General features: G+C 42.8%; 1 protein-coding gene across 3 annotated transcripts in view; it reads right to left on the reverse strand.

Annotated features, from left to right (window-relative positions):
• Positions 1 to 14,350: 14,350 nt before the first annotated feature.
• The window catches only part of cdh17 (cadherin 17, LI cadherin (liver-intestine)), a 126,340-nt gene continuing 120,663 nt past the window's right edge, over positions 14,351 to 20,027 (reverse strand). For all 3 annotated transcript variants that reach the window (XM_041190020.1, XM_041190021.1, XM_041190022.1), the window contains 2 exons: positions 18,140 to 18,256; positions 14,351 to 18,017 (listed from right to left, as the gene is read on the reverse strand). In XM_041190020.1, coding sequence (XP_041045954.1) covers positions 17,908 to 18,017; positions 18,140 to 18,256 — 227 coding nt within the window. In that variant the 3' untranslated portion in view covers positions 14,351 to 17,907. The remainder of the gene's footprint in view (positions 18,018 to 18,139; positions 18,257 to 20,027) is intronic.

Here is a 20,027-nt window from a genome sequence, read left to right on the forward strand (position 1 = left end):
TTGTAGGCTTCCCAATCCCCTGGTTTCCCACTGCTCTTCGCCGCCTTGTATACTTTCTCTTTAGCTTTTATGCTGTCCCTGACTTCCCTTGCCAGCCATTGTTACCTCATCCTCCCTTTAGTATGCTTCTTCTTCCTAGGGATGAATTTTTGTTGTGTCTCTCAAATTACTCCCAGAAACTCCTGCCATTGCTGTTCCACTGTCTTTCCTGCTAGGCTCATCTCCCAGTCAATTCTGGCCACTCCTCCCTCATGCCTCTGTAGTTGCCTTTTCATGCAGGAGAAGTTGGCTCAAAGCAGCAGGAAGAGGTCCCAGACTGGCGGTGGAGTAACCCACATTAGGCTCCTCACTCACCTTGAGGAGCGTTCCATCGCGCTGACTGGTGAAGATGTGGACTGTGCCTATGGCGATGGTGAGGTCGGCGGTGACCACCCATTTGAGGATCCTGCACCACATCATCCCTCTCAGCGCAAATGTGAGTGCTTTCTCTCCTGCTTTTGACTCTGCTGCCATGCACTAATTATCTCTACTTTGGTTCACAGGGAACTCTGCCAAGCAACCAACACCATCAGCCAACCATTCCCTCAGGTCCATCCAGGGTCCTCATCTCCAGCCAAGAGGACTCCTCCTCCATTGAAGAGCTAGAAATAAGCAGCCTGGAAGACCCATCACAGCACTTACCCACACCCTCCACCAGTGCAGAGACACACACCTCGGTGGGACCTAGATCTAGAGCAGGCTCGGGTTCACAATCTGTTGGTCACCGCACGGACATGTATCTGCAGCAGGAGAAGGCAGGTTTGTGCATCTTGGAAGCGTGCCCTGGTTTTTTCTCTAAGCATATCATTGATAGATGTACCAAACTCGCAATGTCCAGTTAATTTCTTCAGACTTGCCACATAACAAGCAATTGCCTCCCCCGCACCTCTATTCCTTGAGCTAAGTTTGAACCATTGCATTGTCACCGATGGCTTGAGCTGGTAATAATTTTTTACGAGGTTCACTAAGTCTTCAAAACTTTTCGAGTCTGGGGCACTGGGCACCAACAGATGTCTTACTCCCACACATGGGCAAAAGGATCATGTGTGTCTCCTCCTGCCCCGCAATGTTGTTCAACTGGAAGGAGAATGTGAGGCGATCAGCACAATGAGACCAATCATCTGAGGTTGGATTGAAAGGCTCCACTCTTCCAAATTGCGGCATGCTCTGAGGGGATCACTTCAATGATCAGGAAGGAAATTTTTCTTCACTTACAATTACCCTGTGAGGCCCGATTTCTGTTCTTCTGATTTCCTTCATTCTTTCTTGCTTTTTACCTTGTCCTTTCATGTCTTTTCTTGCTTTCTACTCTCGTCACCGGTTTGTTGGGTCTAGTGCCCTGGTTTGTTGGGGCTTAAGGATTCGGGTTGCACATTTGTTTCAGGGTAACCGAGTTGGTCAGCAGACCGTTCTAAGAAGAAACACATTCTGTTTATTTACAAAAGGCACTCAGCAGCCAAACTTGTGTGCTTATAACTCAAAACTCTGTCTTTACTCTTCAGACTCTAACTCAAGACTTCTTTACAGAGGCAGCCTGCACTATTCTGCTATTGGGTATCAAGATCATTTGATTTTCCATTACATTTTTCTTAAAGGAATATTACACATCAGATTACTACATTGCAACACTTGGAGGACTGCTAGGGAAGAGGCATCTGTGAGGTCCGAGTCAGATGACGACCCTCTGGATTTGGCCTTTCAAGTCAACATGGAGAGTCAGCAGAAGGTGACTCAACAGAGTGGCACGCAAATCAGAGGAGTGTGTCCGCCTGCTCTCTGATGAAGCAGTGCCCACATTGAGCCTAGGGAAGTGTCCATTGGAAGGATGGCAGACGCCATGGAGACCCTGGTCCAGCAGAATGCAGAGATGCGCACAGACCTTCACTCCAACACGGTAGCCATGAATGAGTTCCTGAAGTGGTAACACGAGAGGAGAACAGGGCACCTCAACGTCCCTCCAGGTGCTCCTTCCCCTCGAATCAGGTCGGGGCCCTCGGACACCCAAAGATAGGAGGAACGGCAGTCGGACACCCCGGGTCATCCATGAAACTCTGAAGTTGTCCTTTCCCTCCGAGTTCCCTTTGCCTGTGGACCCCTCAACCTCATGCTCTGCCAGTGCAGAGGGAGCAGCTGGCCCACACGGGGACAGCCAAAGCAAGCTGGGACCTCCAAGGCCTCGGCTCTCCAGAGGACTCATGCCAAAGTCTTCAGTGGCAACAGGGCCAACCATTGCACAAGCAGTCTCCGCCCCTGCTGCAGATGCTAGAAGTCCAAAGTGTAGAAAAGTTAAGAAATTCTGATCACAGCTGGTTGTACCGATGAATACATTTTGTTACTTTACAATCTGAAAATACATTCACTTTCACTGAATAATGTGTAATGCTATGTTTCAGCTTCATTTACAGGCTTTGCAAGTCAACCCCCTGCATCCTATCCCACATCCCGCCACGCACCCCCCCCCCCCCCCCGACCTGCATCTCTGGCCATTCATTCATCGCACTCCCTTGCAGCATCTGTTCTCGCCCACCACGACTCTTGTTTCACTTTCGATTTAACAAGCATGATAGTGGTACAATTTTTCTTGGGGTCCCCCGTCCTTTCCCCTCCCCCAGTCACCCATTTTCTTGTCCCATCACTGCCGAGCCCCTGGCATCACCTTCCACCACTCCACGATCACCTATCAACCACAATCCTTTTCTTTCGGGGATGTCCAGGTGAATGTGCATGTTCCCTATCTTCCTGAGAGTCCCACCCCCATCCACATTAACTTCCCTGAACTCCTCCTTCCCACCCCCAGGGTCCATGTCTGCCTCTGAGTCCTTACCAACCACCTTCGCCACCCCTTCTTACGATACCATTGCACCCTCACACTCCCACCCTACCACCTCAATCTTCCCTCGGTCATTCTCACCATTCCCTCCCACCATGACCACCCTCAGTTAGCCCCCCAGGAGGCAGTGATCAACTCCATAGATCCTTCCCTGGCATGGTTACCTGGACATTTCCCCAACCCCGGACTCCTTCCCAACTTGAAACTCCTTCCCCGCTTGGGGCTCTTCCTCCCCGGAGTCCTCTCTCCACCCCAAGTCAGGAAGGAGAAAGCTCCTTCCTGTCTCCTTCCTCTACCCTTACTTCTTCTTGCATCCTTACTTCTTCCTCCAGGCTTACTGCTTCCCCCTTCCAGCCTTACTTCTTCTCCACCCTTACTCCTTTCCCTCTCCACACACTCCTTCCTCCCCCCAGACTCCTTCCCGTCTCTGGACCCCTTCCCTTCTCTGGACTCCTTTCCCCCCCTCCGGACTCCTTCCCCTCTCCAGACTCCTTCCTCCGTCTGGGCTCCTTCCCCTCTGGACTCTTTCCCCTCTCCGGACTCCTTTCCCTCTCTGAACTCCTTCCCTTACACCTTCCTCACCCCTTACACCTACCTCCCCAGTGGCCATAGTCTCCCCTATTACCCCTTCCCCCTCCATACTCTCCCCCCCCCCCACAGCCTCATGCCACCGACACATTCATTCCACTCCCACAGCCTCACTTCCCCCCAACACACCGTCCTCTCCTAGTCAAACATAGACCTTCCTCTCCCACCCCCCAGTACATTCTCCTCTCCCAAACACAGCTGGACCTTGCGCTCCATCCCCTCGACGATCATCTGTTGTAGACCATGGCCAAGACATTGAGTAGACACTCAACAGTGACTTCACCTTTTGTGGTCTGCTTTGCAGCTGAGCCATGTCCATCAGAAGCCATCAGCATGCGACGGATGTCCTTCCAGAGTCTCGTTGCTGTTGAGCTCCAGCATCTTCTGCTCCTTGGCTATCCACAATGTGAGCAAGGCCTTGACGGTAAGTCCTGACTTCTGCAGGTCACACTTGTCAAGACGTGTTGGGCAGCAGCATGTTTTTCTGCCAACATGGGTGGGTTGGGCTTATGCAGATATACTATAATGAAGTTCCCAACATCCAAAGAAAGGAAACATGCCCGCCATTGGCGGGCAGAGTGGACAAATGCAAACTGGTTTTATGACGTCATGAAACCAATTTTTGGCCTTCTCACCGTATTGTCCGCTCACGCCGCAGAACACACCTGCCACCAACAGGCACGGAAAGTTCCACCCACCGTCTTCAAATTATGATGCCTTGCTAGAGAAAAAAAAGAACAAAAGGCCAGACTAGAGTCTAATCAAATCGTAATAAATGCTCCCAAGATAATTTTTTATGAAAGAAACTGCCCACAGTGAAAAGCCAAACTGGTCAGTGATTGCACCATCAAATTGACTTTGCATGATACAACTAGTTTTGCATGAAACTTTTCTTCCTGAGATCATGGGCTGAATTTTACTACAGGCTATGAAACCCTGTCATAGGGACCAGCTCAACAATTTTACCAGTGGTTGCCTTCTAACTGGCCACATCCAGATCAAATTAAAGATGGCAGGTGGGTTCCTGAGGCTGTCAGCCCAATCAGAGGACGGCCAGCTCTGAAGTCTCAGCAGCTCCATCAGGAGAGGTGGGCGCTACTAAAGTATGTAGGAGACTTTGGGGTGCCTCTTTTACTTACTTTGGGGTAAGTAAATTAAAAATTAAAAATTAAGGGTATGAGGATCAGAGAAAAACCCTTTGAGGTGGGAGAGGATGTATCATTGGGGCTGCAGGGGCTGCCTTCCATGCCCACAGCCCCCTCGTTGGGCCATGGAGCCTCTGGACCTGATCACCTGCTGGGCTGCCACAGAAAGCCGTCTTCATGGAGCTGGCAGTCTTCCCACGTGGCTGGTGACCAGCCTAACTCTGGCAAAATGGCCCCAACTTAATGACTCCTAACTGGGGCCTTGAAAAGGCAAAGTAGATGCCCACTTCTGTGGAGCAGATCGCCAATTGACACCCCAGCCTGCCGTTGGGAAACTTCCCCATCAGTGGGACAGCATCTGAAAACAATCCACACAGTTCCCCATTATTTTACCTGCCCTCCCGCCTCTGTTCCTGCCACCCAGGTGCCAGCAAGATTCAGCCCAATATGTTTCTCAATAAAATATCAGAAAGATGAAATATATGATTATGGGGATGACAGAATAATGGATCACAGCGTAATGGAAAAAGACAAGTTCCACTGTGGAAAATAAACTGCTAAAAGCTGTGTTGATGTTAACTAGAAATAAAAATACAAGGTTGTGCTCTATTTCAATAATCCCTAAATACTTCTGTTTGAAATAAAAAGAAATGTGGAAAAAAAGCAGCTGTCAATAGAATGGAAAGTACAGATGCCAACCGCAGTTCGGATAAACAATGGGAGACATTTACAGTACTCTGCTATACAAGGATAATCCCAGGCAGTTACTTATGACCTTCATTGACCCCCTAACACAATCTACTCCGCAAACTTACTCTGTTAAACTTCTCTCGTTTACAAAAAATGCCCCTGATGCTCTCACTTTTCAAAGGTGCCCCTGTGAAGCTGAATTTTTTGGTTGGTACCTTTCAAAGAAGTCACCAAGATGGAGGATGAGGAAAGCAGAGTCAAAACTGTCTACTTAGACTTCCAAAAATGTTTTGATAAAATACTACAAGGGGCTTTTCTGCAAGATCTAAGCTGGTGATGATATATAAGCTGGACTGGGAACTGTCTGGAAGGACGTAGGCAGAGTGTAGTTTCATGGATTTGGATATGTTTTTTATTTTTTCTTTCATCCCAACATCATCCGCGCTCACGCGATATTTTGGTCGGTGGGCGCTCGCAAAAGTCGCAAGTGCGGGAGGCCAATTAAGGTCACTAATGGCGCAATTGTCTTAATATTATGATGCCCGTTCAACCTTACCATTGGCGGACGGGCAAATTGGCCAGGCGGACTTTGCATTTCTCATGAAACCTCATGCAAGGGCAGGATGAGGTTTACATTATTATATGAAAGAAAAAGAAAAATCTATGGACAGCATTTTTATCATGTGTATGCTCAGGTGACTGATTGTGATCAAAAACAGAAATACCTGGAAAAACTCAGCAGGTCTGGCAGCATCGGCGGAGAAGAACAAAGTTGAAGTTTCGAGGCCTCACGACCCTTCAACAGAACTAAGTAAAAATAGGAGAGGGGTGAAATATAAGCTGGTTTAAGGTGAGGGGGGAGTGAGGGGGAGGTTGTAGGGACAAGCAAGCAGTGATAGGAGCAGATAACCAAAAGATGTCACAGACAAAAGAACAAAGAGGTGTTGAAGGTGGTGATATTATCTAAAATAATGTGCTAATTAAGAATGGATAGCAGGACACGCAAAGTACAGATAGCTCTAGTGGGTTTGGGGTGAAATAAGACTAAAAGGACATAAAATGTATAGATTTAAAAATAATGGAAATAGGTAGAAAAAGAAAAATCTATATAAATTACTGGAAAAAACAAAAGGGAGGGGAAAGAAACAGAAAGAGGGTGGGGATGGAGGACGGAGCTCAAGATCTAAAGTTGTTGAACTCAATATTCAGTCCGGAAGGCTGTAAAGTGCCTAATCGGAAGATGAGGTGCTGTTCCTCCAGTTTGCTTTGAACTTCACTGGAACAATGCAGCAAGCCAAAGATAGACATGTGGTCAAGAGAGCAGGGTGGAGTGTTAAAATGGCAAGTGACAGGGAGGTCTGGGTCATTCTTGCGGATAGACCGAAGGTGTTCTGCAAAGCGGTTGCCCAGTCTGCATTTGGTCTCTCCAATGTACTGTCCACAAGAATGATCCAGACTTCCCTGTCGCTTGCCATTTTAACACTCCACCCTGCTCTCTTGCCCACATGTCTATCCTTGGCTTGCTGCATTGTTCCAGTGAAGCTCAACGCAAACTGGAGGAACAGCACCTCATCTTCCGACTATGCACTTTACAGCCTTCCGGACTGAATATTGAGTTCAACAACTTTAGATCTTGAACTCCCTCCTCCATCCCCAGCCCCTTTCCATTTCTTCCTCCTCCCTTTTGTCTTTTCCAATAATTTATATAGATTTTTCTTTTCCTACCTATTTCCATTATTTTTAAATCTATACCTTTTATGCCCTTTTAGTCTTATTTCACCCCAACTCCACTAGAGTTATCTGCACCTTGCATGTCCTGCTATCCATTCTTAATTAGCACATTCTTTTGGTTATCTGCTCCTATCACTGCTTGCTTGTCCCTACAACCAGAAACATCTCCCCCCCCCACCCCCACCCCACCCCCACCACCCCATCCCCCACCTTAAACCAGCGTATATTTCACTCCTCTCCTATTTTTACTTAGTTCTGATGAAGGGTCATGAGGACTCGAAACGTCAACTTTGTTCTTCTCTGTTGATGCTGCCAGACCTGCTGAGTTTTTCCAGGTATTTCTGTTTTTGTTTTGGATTTCCAGCATCTGCAGTTTTTTGTTTTTATGACTGATTGTGATGCTTGGACCTTTTTTTTCCTGATTTTAAAAACTTTATTTAATGCTTTTCAGGTCTTTAGCTCCCTGAGGCAGCTCTCTGCCTTCAGGGAGCTTTCTGTCAGCACTCGCCCTTGCCTGCGCTGATGTCAGCGCCCACCCTCTTCCCGCCCCCACCCCAGCAGGGTTGAGCTTCTCAGCACGCGCTTCATACTGGCTGGCCATTAATTGGCCAACCAGAGTGAAAATGCAGAGTCCATTCTCCGGCCAATCCCGGATCCGCTGAACGTGCCCACCTGTTGACCTAAAAACTCTGCCCCAAACGTTCATGAGCAATGCCATGAAGCAATAGCTAGAACAAATAGTGTATTGGGGTCAGGGGGACTCATTAGGCAATTGATGTTTAAATTAGAAAAAATGTATTATTATGCTTATGGGCGGGTTGAATGTTCAAACAAATTAGGACTCTATTCTTCACAGAAGAATAGAAATAGAGTTGATCCGATCCCGGTTTATAAATTGAAGAAGAAAATACAGTGTGTTCCAGTTGACAGTTTGTTCCAATTAAGTACATTAAGGACGACCAGGGGTCATACTTTTATGTTGTTTCAGGCTAGATCTAAGTTGGATGTTAGGAGGTAGTTCTTGAATAATATACCTTTGGAACAGGTGCTGCATTTCGTGGCTTTAAGTGTGAATTGAACCTGTTTCTGCCTGGGACAGAGATCATATCTTACAAAAGATGGGTAGTGAGTAGAATTATCATACAAAAGATGGGTAGTGAGTAGAATTATCAGAGCCAATGTGATTATGGACTAGATTTGTTTGCCTAGATGCTTCGGAGGGGAATTTCCCAAATTCCACACACCCCCTCCCCCGCCACCACCAAAATTGCTTGTGGCTTTTTTTTTGCCTTTCCCAGGAAAATAATTGGCTTGCAGATGGGATTGAGAATGTATTTATTGCAAAAAGTATCACAATTGTGATGGACAGTCTGGATGAATCACAAAGGGATTTTCCTGTCTGTCATTGTTCATATGTTCACAAACTATTCTTTGGTAATAAACCCAGCTTTATTTCTCATAACCTCAAAGTGCTCCCTTTTTTAAATAGCTATTGTTTTAAAACCTTTTTAATGAATTACCCATTTTGTGCTGCCTGTTTTCCTCCTTTTATCAAATATCCCTTTTCAATGCCACTTTTCAAAAGGGCTACTTATTAAAACAAAGTAAGAGCCCTGGTTCTGCACCATTTTATTTTCAAAAACAGTTCCAGTTGTCATCAAGAATGAAAAAGGTAATGCAGGAAATGTTCAACAGGTTAAGCAGCATTAGTGAAAAGAAAAACAGAATTAACATTTCAAGTTGATGTCCTTTTGTCAGAATAGTAGTCATCCTTCTGAAAAAAAAATCTGTTCCTTTTCTTTTCTTTCCTGGGTGCCAGCCATTGGTAACACTCTCACCTTTGAGTCTGCTGCATTTCCCAACTTATTTTATTGGATATGAAGCATTTTGGGATGTGTTAATGTTGTGAGCGGTGCTATATAAATGCAAGTTCTTTCTTATATTTTCCGTTCTATTGCTAATGTTACAGCAATTCAATTAATCATGGATTCTAAGTGTTAACATTTTAAATCCATCATCCAGTGAACTCTATTAGCATCTTATCATAACTAAATGACTTTCGGATAATCTTAACAAATTGCTTTGAAAATTGAAAAGCACTTAAAAAAACAACTGGCTTTAAATGCATAATAGCTGTTTGCTTATAGAGATTTGAAAAACTTGATTATATGGAAGTGCTAAGAAAATGGGATCAGTTACCTTTTATTGACTTTACAAGTTTAAAAAAAAATTAAATTGCACAGTGCTTCCAGCAAGTGCGGTTCATGGAATTACTTACAGCACTAAATAAAAAACATGAGTTGTTCAGAAACCCATACCTCAGTACTACTTCTCCCCCTCATTTTGTGTTTAGTTGAACCAGCCCTTTCTTTCCTGGTGCATTCAAAGAAACTTGTTGCCTCCCCAGGCATGTTGCAAGTCTAAATATTTTCCAAATGAGCTCAGCTGTAGCTCCAAGCAGTGAGTTGATGTATGAGTTGAGATAAGAGCTTGTATGTATGCATGGAGATATCAAACTCAACAAAATATCAAAGGTGAAAAGAATAGAGCTAGGCCACAGCATTTTAACATGATCGAACATTTTAATCAGTCAGAAATGATACCACAGATTACAGGAGATTATTAAATGGAGAGAAGAGATTAGAATGGTAGGGCAACATATGCACCACTCGCTTGGTTGAGAGGATAAACTCCAGAATAGTACATGTTGTACCTTTGAAATGGCCTGAATTAAAGCTCGCCAAAAATGTAATCGTATTTAAGCTACGATTACCTCAATGATTTGGATTTCTTTGATTATGCAAGTTTGCCAATGCCAGATGTTGTTGTTTTTTTTCTCTTTTGAGTTCTCATTGAAATGACGAATGTTAGTACTGGGAACTGTTTGTATCTATTCATTTCCAGTACTGCCAGCATCAAATGTTTCTAGCTCAGGCCAGCACCGCCAGATGTAGATCAAAGCTTCCTCTAGTCCACCTCCTCAACAATATGCCTTAGCTCTTAACATTGCTTAGACACTGGGCAGCTTTTTCTTCACTGGTCTGCCAGATGCAAGCTGCAGAGAATTGGCACTAAGTTGGTATAAGGCCTATGAAAGGCCTTAGGGGGTGGGTGGAGAGGCAGAGGTTGGCATATAGGGTATGAGGAGCCAGGGGGTGGCTGGATGGGGCATGGAAAGTGGCATGTGAGGGATGAGGTCAATTTTCCATTGCATTCATATTTCATACCTTCGACAAACTTCCAGGGTATTTAGTATTGGATCAGGTTTGTGGACCCAGGAATTGTCCCAACTCAGGCCAGGAGCAAAATTCAGGCCTTAGTCCCACCAGTATTGCTGTAGATAGCTAGCTGATGGAAGGCTGAGAATGTCTGAGCATTGGGAGTCCTCACCCCCTCAAATGCTGCTGCATTTTACAGGTTTGTACAAGTTCCTTGGAAGGTCCCGTAGTAGCTCCAAAATTTGACTAGGAAATAACCTAGATAGGTTGTGATCTTATAGCCAGCCTTCTGGCATAGGCCTATCAGTGGAGTGCACTGGAAGGGCTGCAGATTTTCAAGGTTGTGTGTTTTCAAACAGACCCACCTGATGTAGAAATATATAATGTAAATGAGGTGTTTTCGACAATGGTAGAAATAATAGGCAATATAAATATAACCATAAGGTGTTTTAGAGCTTTAATTTGTTGTGTGACTCAGATTCAGTCACGGATCCTGTTGTTACTTTATTTTCCTGCTAATTTATCACTGCACACTCATTGTTAGTCAATAGCAGCAGGTGGGAAGCTGCAATAAAACAGCTCTTCCTGAATGGTGGTTTCTCAATGGCACAAGATAAACACTGTAATAAAAGGATACTCAGCAGGGAAAAAGTAGATTTAAAGGAAGAGGTAACCCACTGTGCAGCTGTTTAGGCCACTAGTATAAAGTTTAATGCAATAACAGATTTAAGAAAGTAGTTTTAAAACCAGGGTACTGTACTGCTACTCTTGCAGTTTCAGAAGTCCCCATTCTGTGTCAGGGAGTGTGAGAGGAACAGGCATCTAATCCAAGTGATTCCTTAGCAGCGCTGTTGATAAAAGTCGAACATTATCTAACGGCAGTCAATCTTTTTCTGTACTGACAACTACTTCTCGATATTGGAAATAAACATTTTATGTGTGAGTGAAGTGTGATTATCTTTAAAAAGGGTGTCGCTAAGTTGGGTCATGCAAGGTCTCTCTTCCCTTGACACAGAGCATTTTTCACAAAACCAAAAATTAAGTTTTACAGAAGACGTTTATTCCCATGTATGTTGACATAGGGCAGAATTTTGCCCTTGATGGGCTGGCCTACCGGCTCAGCGGCAGGCGGGCAGCCAATCGCCGCCACCGAAACGAGACCCGCCGCCATTTTAAGTGGGCGGGCCAATTTAGGCCTGCCCAGCAGGCCACCCGAGGGGAAGCGCTATGCTGGGGGTGGGAGGGATTCCCCAACTGTCAGAGTGCACTCTTTTGCACATCTCCCTGAGGCAAAGTGCTGCCTCAGGGAGACCACTGAAAGGCTGGTAGATATAAAAAATAGAACAATAAAAAATTCATTAACATGTCCCGCTCATGTGAAAATGTCACACGGATGGGACATGTTAATGAAATAAATAAAAACTTTATTAAACTTTTTTAAAACTGCTATCAAGCCTCATCCCGCCACTGGATGAGGCTTATAAAAAAAATCACCTACCCGCTTGCCCTTTGGGCCCGTGCGCCAAGCTGAATTTCGCATGGGCCCCTCAAAATCATCGATGATTGGCAAGTTAAGGGCCTTAACAAGGCCTTTAATTAATGGCGAGTGTGCATCCCGCTGCATAGCACACCCGACGACCAAAATATCGTGATGCAGGGCGCTGACGTCGGGACACTTGTGCGACGTCAGCACGTGACATTTTAAGCGCTGGCCTGTAGGCTCCGCCACCCGCACGCCAGCCAGAAGATTCTGCCCATGATGTTTGTACAACCTTTCAACACCAACTATAGCAATCAGATTCAGTGTCCTGGATGCATTGTGGGTGTGAAAATTATGGAATACGGTGACAACAATGTGGGGGATTTTCTTATAATTTTGCTGAAAAATCATGGGTGATGTGTATATATTTGGAACCCCCTGTTTCTAATGTGTTTGTTAATTAGCTTTAAAATAGTTTCACTTATTCTAAAACTCTTCATTAATTCCTTCCTTTCTCAGTTCATTGAGCCATTTTTCTTTCTCTTGCCCCTGCACTGTCCCCTTAACACCATCAGTCCCTAGCTGCCACTCTTCTCTCCAGCCCTCACCCCTCCCCAACCACGTCTGTGCCATTTCCTTCCTAATATGTTTCATCTCCCATTGGCTGCAGGTACTGCCTCAAGGGGTCAATCGCTGCTGCGTACTGTGGACAGGAATTTTTATTATCTCACAACAATTTCCATCCTCAGCATGCAGTAGTGTTCAAGTCCAAAAGCTGCAAGAGGTAAATAGGATCTGTCAGGAGAGTTGGGGATGGAGCAGGGTAGAATGATATTCACATGAGAATGCAGTTTTCTTGATTCTGCAATAAAAGAAATATCCTTATGCCTTCCCAGTGACCTTCATGTCCATCATATTGATTACGCTTGTTTCAGTGTTTGTAATCATTGCATCATAGCTACTTGTCACAAACTTGTTTTATCTCTTTCATATAATTGCAAAATTAATGCGAACAGGTTTTTAAACCCATTGCAAAATGGAGAAAAAACACAAAGTAAAAACTTATGTTCCAACTTGCAGCCTCAATACACTTTATTACCATCTCTATAAAAGACATAAATACAAAAATATTATACTATGCACCAATTCCTTATTTTAAGTGCTTCAGCGACATCCTAAGGAATTTTTATTTGTATTTTTCTCACCACTTGTCCTCCACCTTCCCTCCCTTCTCTTCTCAAGGCACAGGCTGTTGCCCAGGTACAATTCCACAGATAGATGTCTCCTGTATCCTGCCATCACCTGTCTGTGTGCCTTTGCAGCAAATGTCAACATGCTTCTCAACTATGGGGAACATTGCAGCCTCACTCAACCACCTGACAGCTGTACACAAAGATCAGGAGTGAGAACCTGGAAGATTTTGCCCTCTCCAATCGAGGGGCACTGAGGCTAATCCTCATATCGCTATCCTCTCCTGACTGAAATCAGCATAGATTGCAGACCAAATCTGTGTCTGTTTTGTACAGCTGCTCCCTGAGCCACTCAGGGAGCCAATCTGGGAACATTTTATATTATAGTTAAACTATAGCTGATGTGATGTTATAGTGAAATTACCTTCTAAGTATACTTTATTCCAGGTCCACTGTACAGTTACTTCACATGCCAATTATAATTATCTCAGTTGTCTTATTGAAAACAATATTTAATGTCACCAGCCTGTCACCAGAGACTCAGTTAACAAGCTGAAATCATACAATGCATCATGAACTGAAATGGTGACTCTTTGATTTCACACATGGTAATTTCTGGGAAGAATTTTCTCCCCATCAGGTGGGATCGGGACCGGGTGCAGGCAGGCGCAGAGCTGATCACCGCCCGCGATCAGCTGCGCGACACCATTTTACACGGGCGGGGCAATTAAGGCTCGCCCAGCGTGACTCATGCCCGGGGTAGGAGGGAGAGTCGGGGCCTGTGCTCTTTCACACATGTGCACAACAGAGCATAGAAATCTCCCTGAGGCACAGAGCTGCTTCAGGGAGATGAAGTTCAAATTGAAAGTTGGAGAAAAAGAAAAAATAAAATTATTCAGACATGTCCCCTCATGACATGAGCTGGGACATGTTTATGAATTGTCATAAAAAATTTTATTTCATTAATTAAACCTCCATGAAACCTCATCCCATCTGGCAGCCCTGTCTAATTGGTTAATCAGTTTATTAATGGCCTTAACAGGTCTTTGATAGTTCAGCAGACGCATAGCCAACTCCGGTGCACGCCTGCCAAACAAAAGATCAGAATGACGCGTGGTGACTTCAGGTCGCACGCCCAACTTCACCCCGTGTCATTTTACGCATCCGCCCCCACACGCCAAACAGAAAATTCTGGCCTCTATTTTTGTTAAATCAACATTTTTTTCTTTTAAATTGATTTTTGCATTTTTCTCCATCAGCATCCACACACACACCCCGACACCCACACAGAGTTAAGAATACAATGAAACAATTAAGGCATCACCATATTAAGTAACAAAATGGATGTATACAGAAAACCAACAAAGAAAATACAAAGACCCAAGTTTACACCAGCTGAAAGACTTCTTTTTAAATAAATTTTCCAAAAAAACTTGTAATTTTTTTCTCATTTTTAATTCATTTTTTAATATCCAGCCCATACAAAAATATTACATTGGAGTAGCTTATTGCTTTTTATTTCTTTGCAATTTTCATCAATCTTAGCAATGAGGATAGACCAAATATAAAAATACTACAGCTTGGAATTGTGTGATCCATATAAAAGTACAAAAACAAAACAGTGGCGGCACAATAAAGCTGGATTGTAAAAAAAAGATTCAATCCCATTTTTGAATATACCTCTATTTTAGTGAGTTTGTATTCAATAAGAAGGATCTGACTGCTTCCAACTTGGCACCCAGCACCAGTGTAGAACACTTTCCAAGTCTCAGGTCTGATGCAGAGCAACAGTCCCCCTACTCTGCCCAATAATATGCCTATTCCAGCTGTTAGCTTATCCCTTTACTCACACCAGCTATCCTTGTGGCCATTTTCTCTGTGGGATTTTCCATCTTGTATTGCACTAGGAGCTAAGACTGTCCAAGCTTATTTAACATGAAATCCTTAAAGTCAGCAGAAAGAGGAAACTTTCATCCCATTAATTTGAACCCAGTCACCACAGAGGTAAGGATAATGTGCTAACTCATTGCACCACCTTGTGCCAAAATATATATAGTAGCAATGATATAAAAGTGCGGTACTTGCAATTCATTATTTTAATCTTTCATCTGTGCTCTTCCAATGGCTCACTTGTCAATTTGGAACAGAGATATACTGACCACAAAGATCCACGGTTTGTGAGTGCTGAGAAATCCTTAAAGTCAGCAGAAAGAGGAAACTTTCATCCCATCAATTTGAACCCAGACACCACAGAGTTAAGGATAATGTACTAACTCATTGCACCACCTTGTGCCAAAATATGTATATAGTAGCAATGATATAAAAGTGCTGTACTTGCAATTCAGTATTTTAATCTTTCATCTGTGCTCCTCCAATGGCTCACTAGTCAATTTGGAACAGAGATACACTGACCACAAAGATCCATGGTTTGTGAGTGCTGATTTAATCCCAAGTCACTGGATGTAGGAATCCTGATCAGTTTTCTCCCTCCCAAGACCATCAATGCTGAGGCCATTTGTAAAGGCCTATTAACATCCTGACTAAGATCCACTAACAACATAGATTATATGTTCTAGTCTCAGCTTTTCTGGTTCATGTAGAACCATGGTTCATGTTTAACGCCACATCATCTACTGAATCAATAGTGAAGCACAACTTCAATTACTTAAATTTGACCCTACAAGAAAAAAAGACTGACAATGGTTTTCTAGTTATGTGACGTTGTATATTGGGGATTCTTTCCATACATTTAAAATGCTAAATGTGTTTCTGGGTACAAAGCATTATAGAATCTGCTACTCTAATTTCCTGTAGCCCTGCTGGAAAAGCTAATACATTATTTAGCAGCCACACCTTTATTTGAATGTTATAAACACACTCAACCACATTTCAATCTCTCTCAGGGCAACATTTACAATATCTTAGCACCATTATCCTCAAAAGCAATTCACAATTTGGAAAACGTCACATTCAAAATATTTCAAATGTAGATCTTGTAGAATATTTGCTCTCACATAAGATAAATATGCCACATAAGAAGGTTCTATGCTGATTGTACAGTGATTGTTTGCACCTGCTTTCAGAGGTTGAATGCATCTTTATAAACCATTATAATGAGGTTTTCTCTCTGACATGAAGTAAGTCTGCTAATTTGACAACCAGACAGAAGAGGCCCCATTCGGTGAGTTTTGAGAAGTTCAAAGATGCTATTATAGCGTGGCATTATAAAAACATTTCAGTAATTTCTAACTAACTAGTCATTCCAGTAGCCAGGTCCTGGTGCATGATATTGTTGTCATTGTATAATTAATTGTCGGTAGCACCAGTCATCCCTGAGCACTGATAATCAGAAGCCCCGTGAGAAGTTCATGCACAGAAGAAAATGATAACTACAGCACAAAAAGTCAGCTTGGCAGATATTTTCATATTAAAGCAATCACATTTAACCATTAAGAAAACACTGAGGCCAAAAAATATTTCCGCATGCAAAATAAGCGATAAATCTACTGCCATTTAAACATGATCACACAAAATTACAAAGCAATTACAATTATCTTTTTCTTAAAAACTTGTCCTCTGTTCTTCTCTAGTTGTAGCAGGAGCATTTTTTTTTCCTATTAACATTTCAGTTTAATATTAATATTGTGGAAAGATGCTTAAAAACAGCTGGCAGAAAAACGCCTTAATTCAAACATAAGTCTTATTTACACAGCATTTTCTTTGGCATGAGGACCCAGAAGGAATATGAGAAGAAAGATATCCTGGGAACACAAACAATTTCAATAAACAGCAGAGACTATTTATCTGGAATGCAATAGAAGCAATATATTTACAGCAGCTATTTCTCCCCCGCCCTCACCCATCTAATTCTTTTTGCTGCTTTCTCATCTTTTCCTGAAAGCACTGATGTTTGTCTGGATACAGCTCCACCAGTGCCAGCAGCCATCCAATATTCTGCCCAGGAGCATCCTTTGTGTGCAAACCTAGTTAGTAAATGCTGTCAGGTTGTTCATCACAGAGATCATCACAGCCAAGTCCCAACCATGTCCTGATCTGATGTTTACACATGTCCATTTTTGCAAGGGAGGTTACTGGTTAATTTTCAGGAGCGAAAGTCCTGGCTGCTTTTTCTCCTCTTTTCTCCAATGGCCCTTTTACCAAGTGCAGTGCCTACAATGCTGCTCTTGCTGAGATCACCGAAATCAGCTCTGCTCATCTGTCAGAACATTTATGAAGACGTATTTATCGAGTATTTTTCTTAGCAAATATGAAACACAATGAGATTCAGGTCATGAGATATCATTGCATCATTGGCATGTGACTTTGTCAAATCAGAAATGGTGCATGGCTTGTATTATTCATTAAGCAAAGATTCAGGCATAAACTGACTGGCTTAAGGCTGAGTCATTTAAGGAAGATTTGAAAATCTAAGTCATTTCATTTTGGATGCCAAAATATAATTCATGATAAGTGCACGGGGTGCACTAACTTGACCTATATAATTGGCTTATATGGTACTCACTCAGAATCATCCCTTTTTACATATTATATTAATTAGCAAAGAAAATAATAAAAATAATCATTATGGTATTTTGGAAAGAAATATTTGCAAACCATCATAAAGCAAATTTTAATTGCAATTTTTTAAAAGATCAAACAGATCCTAACAATAAAACTCCAAAAATGGATATGCTATAGTCATGTTCACTCAAAATAAGCTTCAAATTAAGTTTCTATAAAGTGAGATTGATGAATGGCATTCCAAATATTATACAGCACTTTTAATGACACAATAGAATGTAATGTAATAAATGCACTCTATGCATCCTAGTTATAAATAAATGCTTCGGTAAAATCAACATCAAATTAGGCTGTATTCAAAACTTTTGTCACTCATCATGAAGAAAAGAATTTGTAAAAGGATCTTCAAAAGACTGCAAGGTTGACCCTGTGAAATAATTTCCTTCGGGTGCAGTAGATATTCAAGTTTCTAGTATTACGCATTAGCCAGAGGTATAGTTTCATTCGCATTCCGTGTTGCTTTGGGATCTATTTTATCACTTTTTCTGTGTTTCATTCTTAAAAGTACCACTGCAAGGATCAAACCTATGGAAACATTTTGTGAATAAATGTTATTATTTAAGTCATTTCTCTAAAAAAAATTAAGTGACATTTTAGCAACAGATGCTCTTATTGAGCCTGCGGCTTGGTTCTTGGTATGCACGTACCTATAACGGCAAAGGTTCCAAGCAGTAATCCAACTGCAAGACCTATTCTTGATGGTCCAGATTGCTCTTCTAGCGGGATGAAACACTTGTTTCCTTTTGTGCACTTACAGATAGTAACTGAAGAGGAAAACAAAGAGAACACTATAAAATACACATTTTTTTTATTCTTTCACAGGATGTGGGCATAGCTGGCTAGGCCAGCGTTTATTGCCAATCCCTAATTGCCCTTGAGAAGTTGATGGTGAGCTGCCTTCTTAAACTATTGCAGTGCATGTGATGTAGGTACACCTACAGTGCTGTTAGGAAGGGAGTTCTAGGGTTTTGACCCAGTGACGGTGAAGGAGCGGTGATGTAGTTCCAAATCAGGATGGTGTGTGGCTTAGAGGGGAACTTGCAGGTGGTGGTGTTGTTCCCATGCATCTGTTGTCCTGGTCCTTCATGGTGGTAGAGGTTGCAGGTTCAGAAGGTGCTGTTAAAGGAGTTTTGGTGAGTTGCTACAGTGCACCTTCTAGATTGTACACACTGCCGCCTCTGTGCATCAGTGGTGGAGGGAGTGAATGTTGAAGGTGGCGGATGGGGTGCCAATCAAGCAGGCTGCTTTGTCCTGGATGGTGTCAAGCTGAATGTGTTGGAGCTGCACTCATCCAGGCAAGTGGAGAGTATTCCATCACATGCCTAACTTATGCCATGTGGACAGGCTTTGGGAGTCAGGAGGTGAGTTTCTTGCCACAGAATTCCTAGCCTCTGACCTGCTTTTGTAGCCACAGTATTTATATGGCTAATCCTGTTCAGTTTCTGGTCAATATTAACCTCCACGATATTAATAGATAACATGACATTAAATGCCCGCATCATGGTGCTTAGCGTACAACATCTGATATCATCACTTATCTAGTGCACAGCATACTAGAAGCCTCACAAAGAGGCCTAACTGAGACTTAAACGCAACACCCAAGCCAATTCTCAAACTAATGTGGGATGGGCAATAAATGCAACCTTACCACAATCACCAACATTCTCAGAACAAATTAAAAACAAACATGGACTCATGTCCTTTCGTCTAGCAAGTTACATTCCTGGCATGCCACACCTCATATCTGGTTTGAGGGAATGAATGCTGGAAGGTTTGCTACACTTGTTCTTTACCTGCCCTTGTTATTCAGCCATTCTTCGCAAATGACTGTAAGTCCACCGACTTTACAATCCCTTCATATCCAAGCCCACGTCTGCTGGGTCTACGAGGTTGCAAATATCACCAGCAGCATGTAGGCTAGCAACATACTGCTGCTAGCTAAAACATGATACAGTTCCCCACTGTGACCAATGCCACTCACCAACAGTGATATATGGACTCAATTTAAATTTTTGGAATTATCAGGCAGTCTAAAAGCCAATATGACCAAGATCTTCCTCAATGACCCAGGCCATTCCCCAAGAAAGTGAAATGGGAGCCCTTTTCTGGGACACCGCAAAGATCAAATCCCAAACCTTCCCATTGCTATCACTATTATTAAGACAGTGACCCACCCAAACTCATGACCCAACCAAGCTAAAGAGGCCATTGACAAACTATGCTGTATCCAAGAGATATGCCAACCCCAATGTACCAATGTACAAAATGACAAATTATACAGTGATTTCATTAAATATATGTATATACTTTTTCATAAGAAAAATCAAATACAAAAAACAGAAACTACTGAAGATGGGTAGGCTTCATTCTATATGCTATTTCAATGTTTTCTTTAATATGAATACAAGTAGCATATTTATTTTTCTTTTGATATTTCAGATTTCCAGTAATTGTATCTATCCCCCATCTTTCATTTCTGCTTACTCTAATCATTTTCTACAGAGTTATTGACTCACACAGACCAACACAACCACT

This window comes from Carcharodon carcharias, chromosome 6, assembly GCF_017639515.1.
Source record: "Carcharodon carcharias isolate sCarCar2 chromosome 6, sCarCar2.pri, whole genome shotgun sequence".
Classification (NCBI taxonomy): Eukaryota; Metazoa; Chordata; class Chondrichthyes; order Lamniformes; family Lamnidae; genus Carcharodon; species Carcharodon carcharias.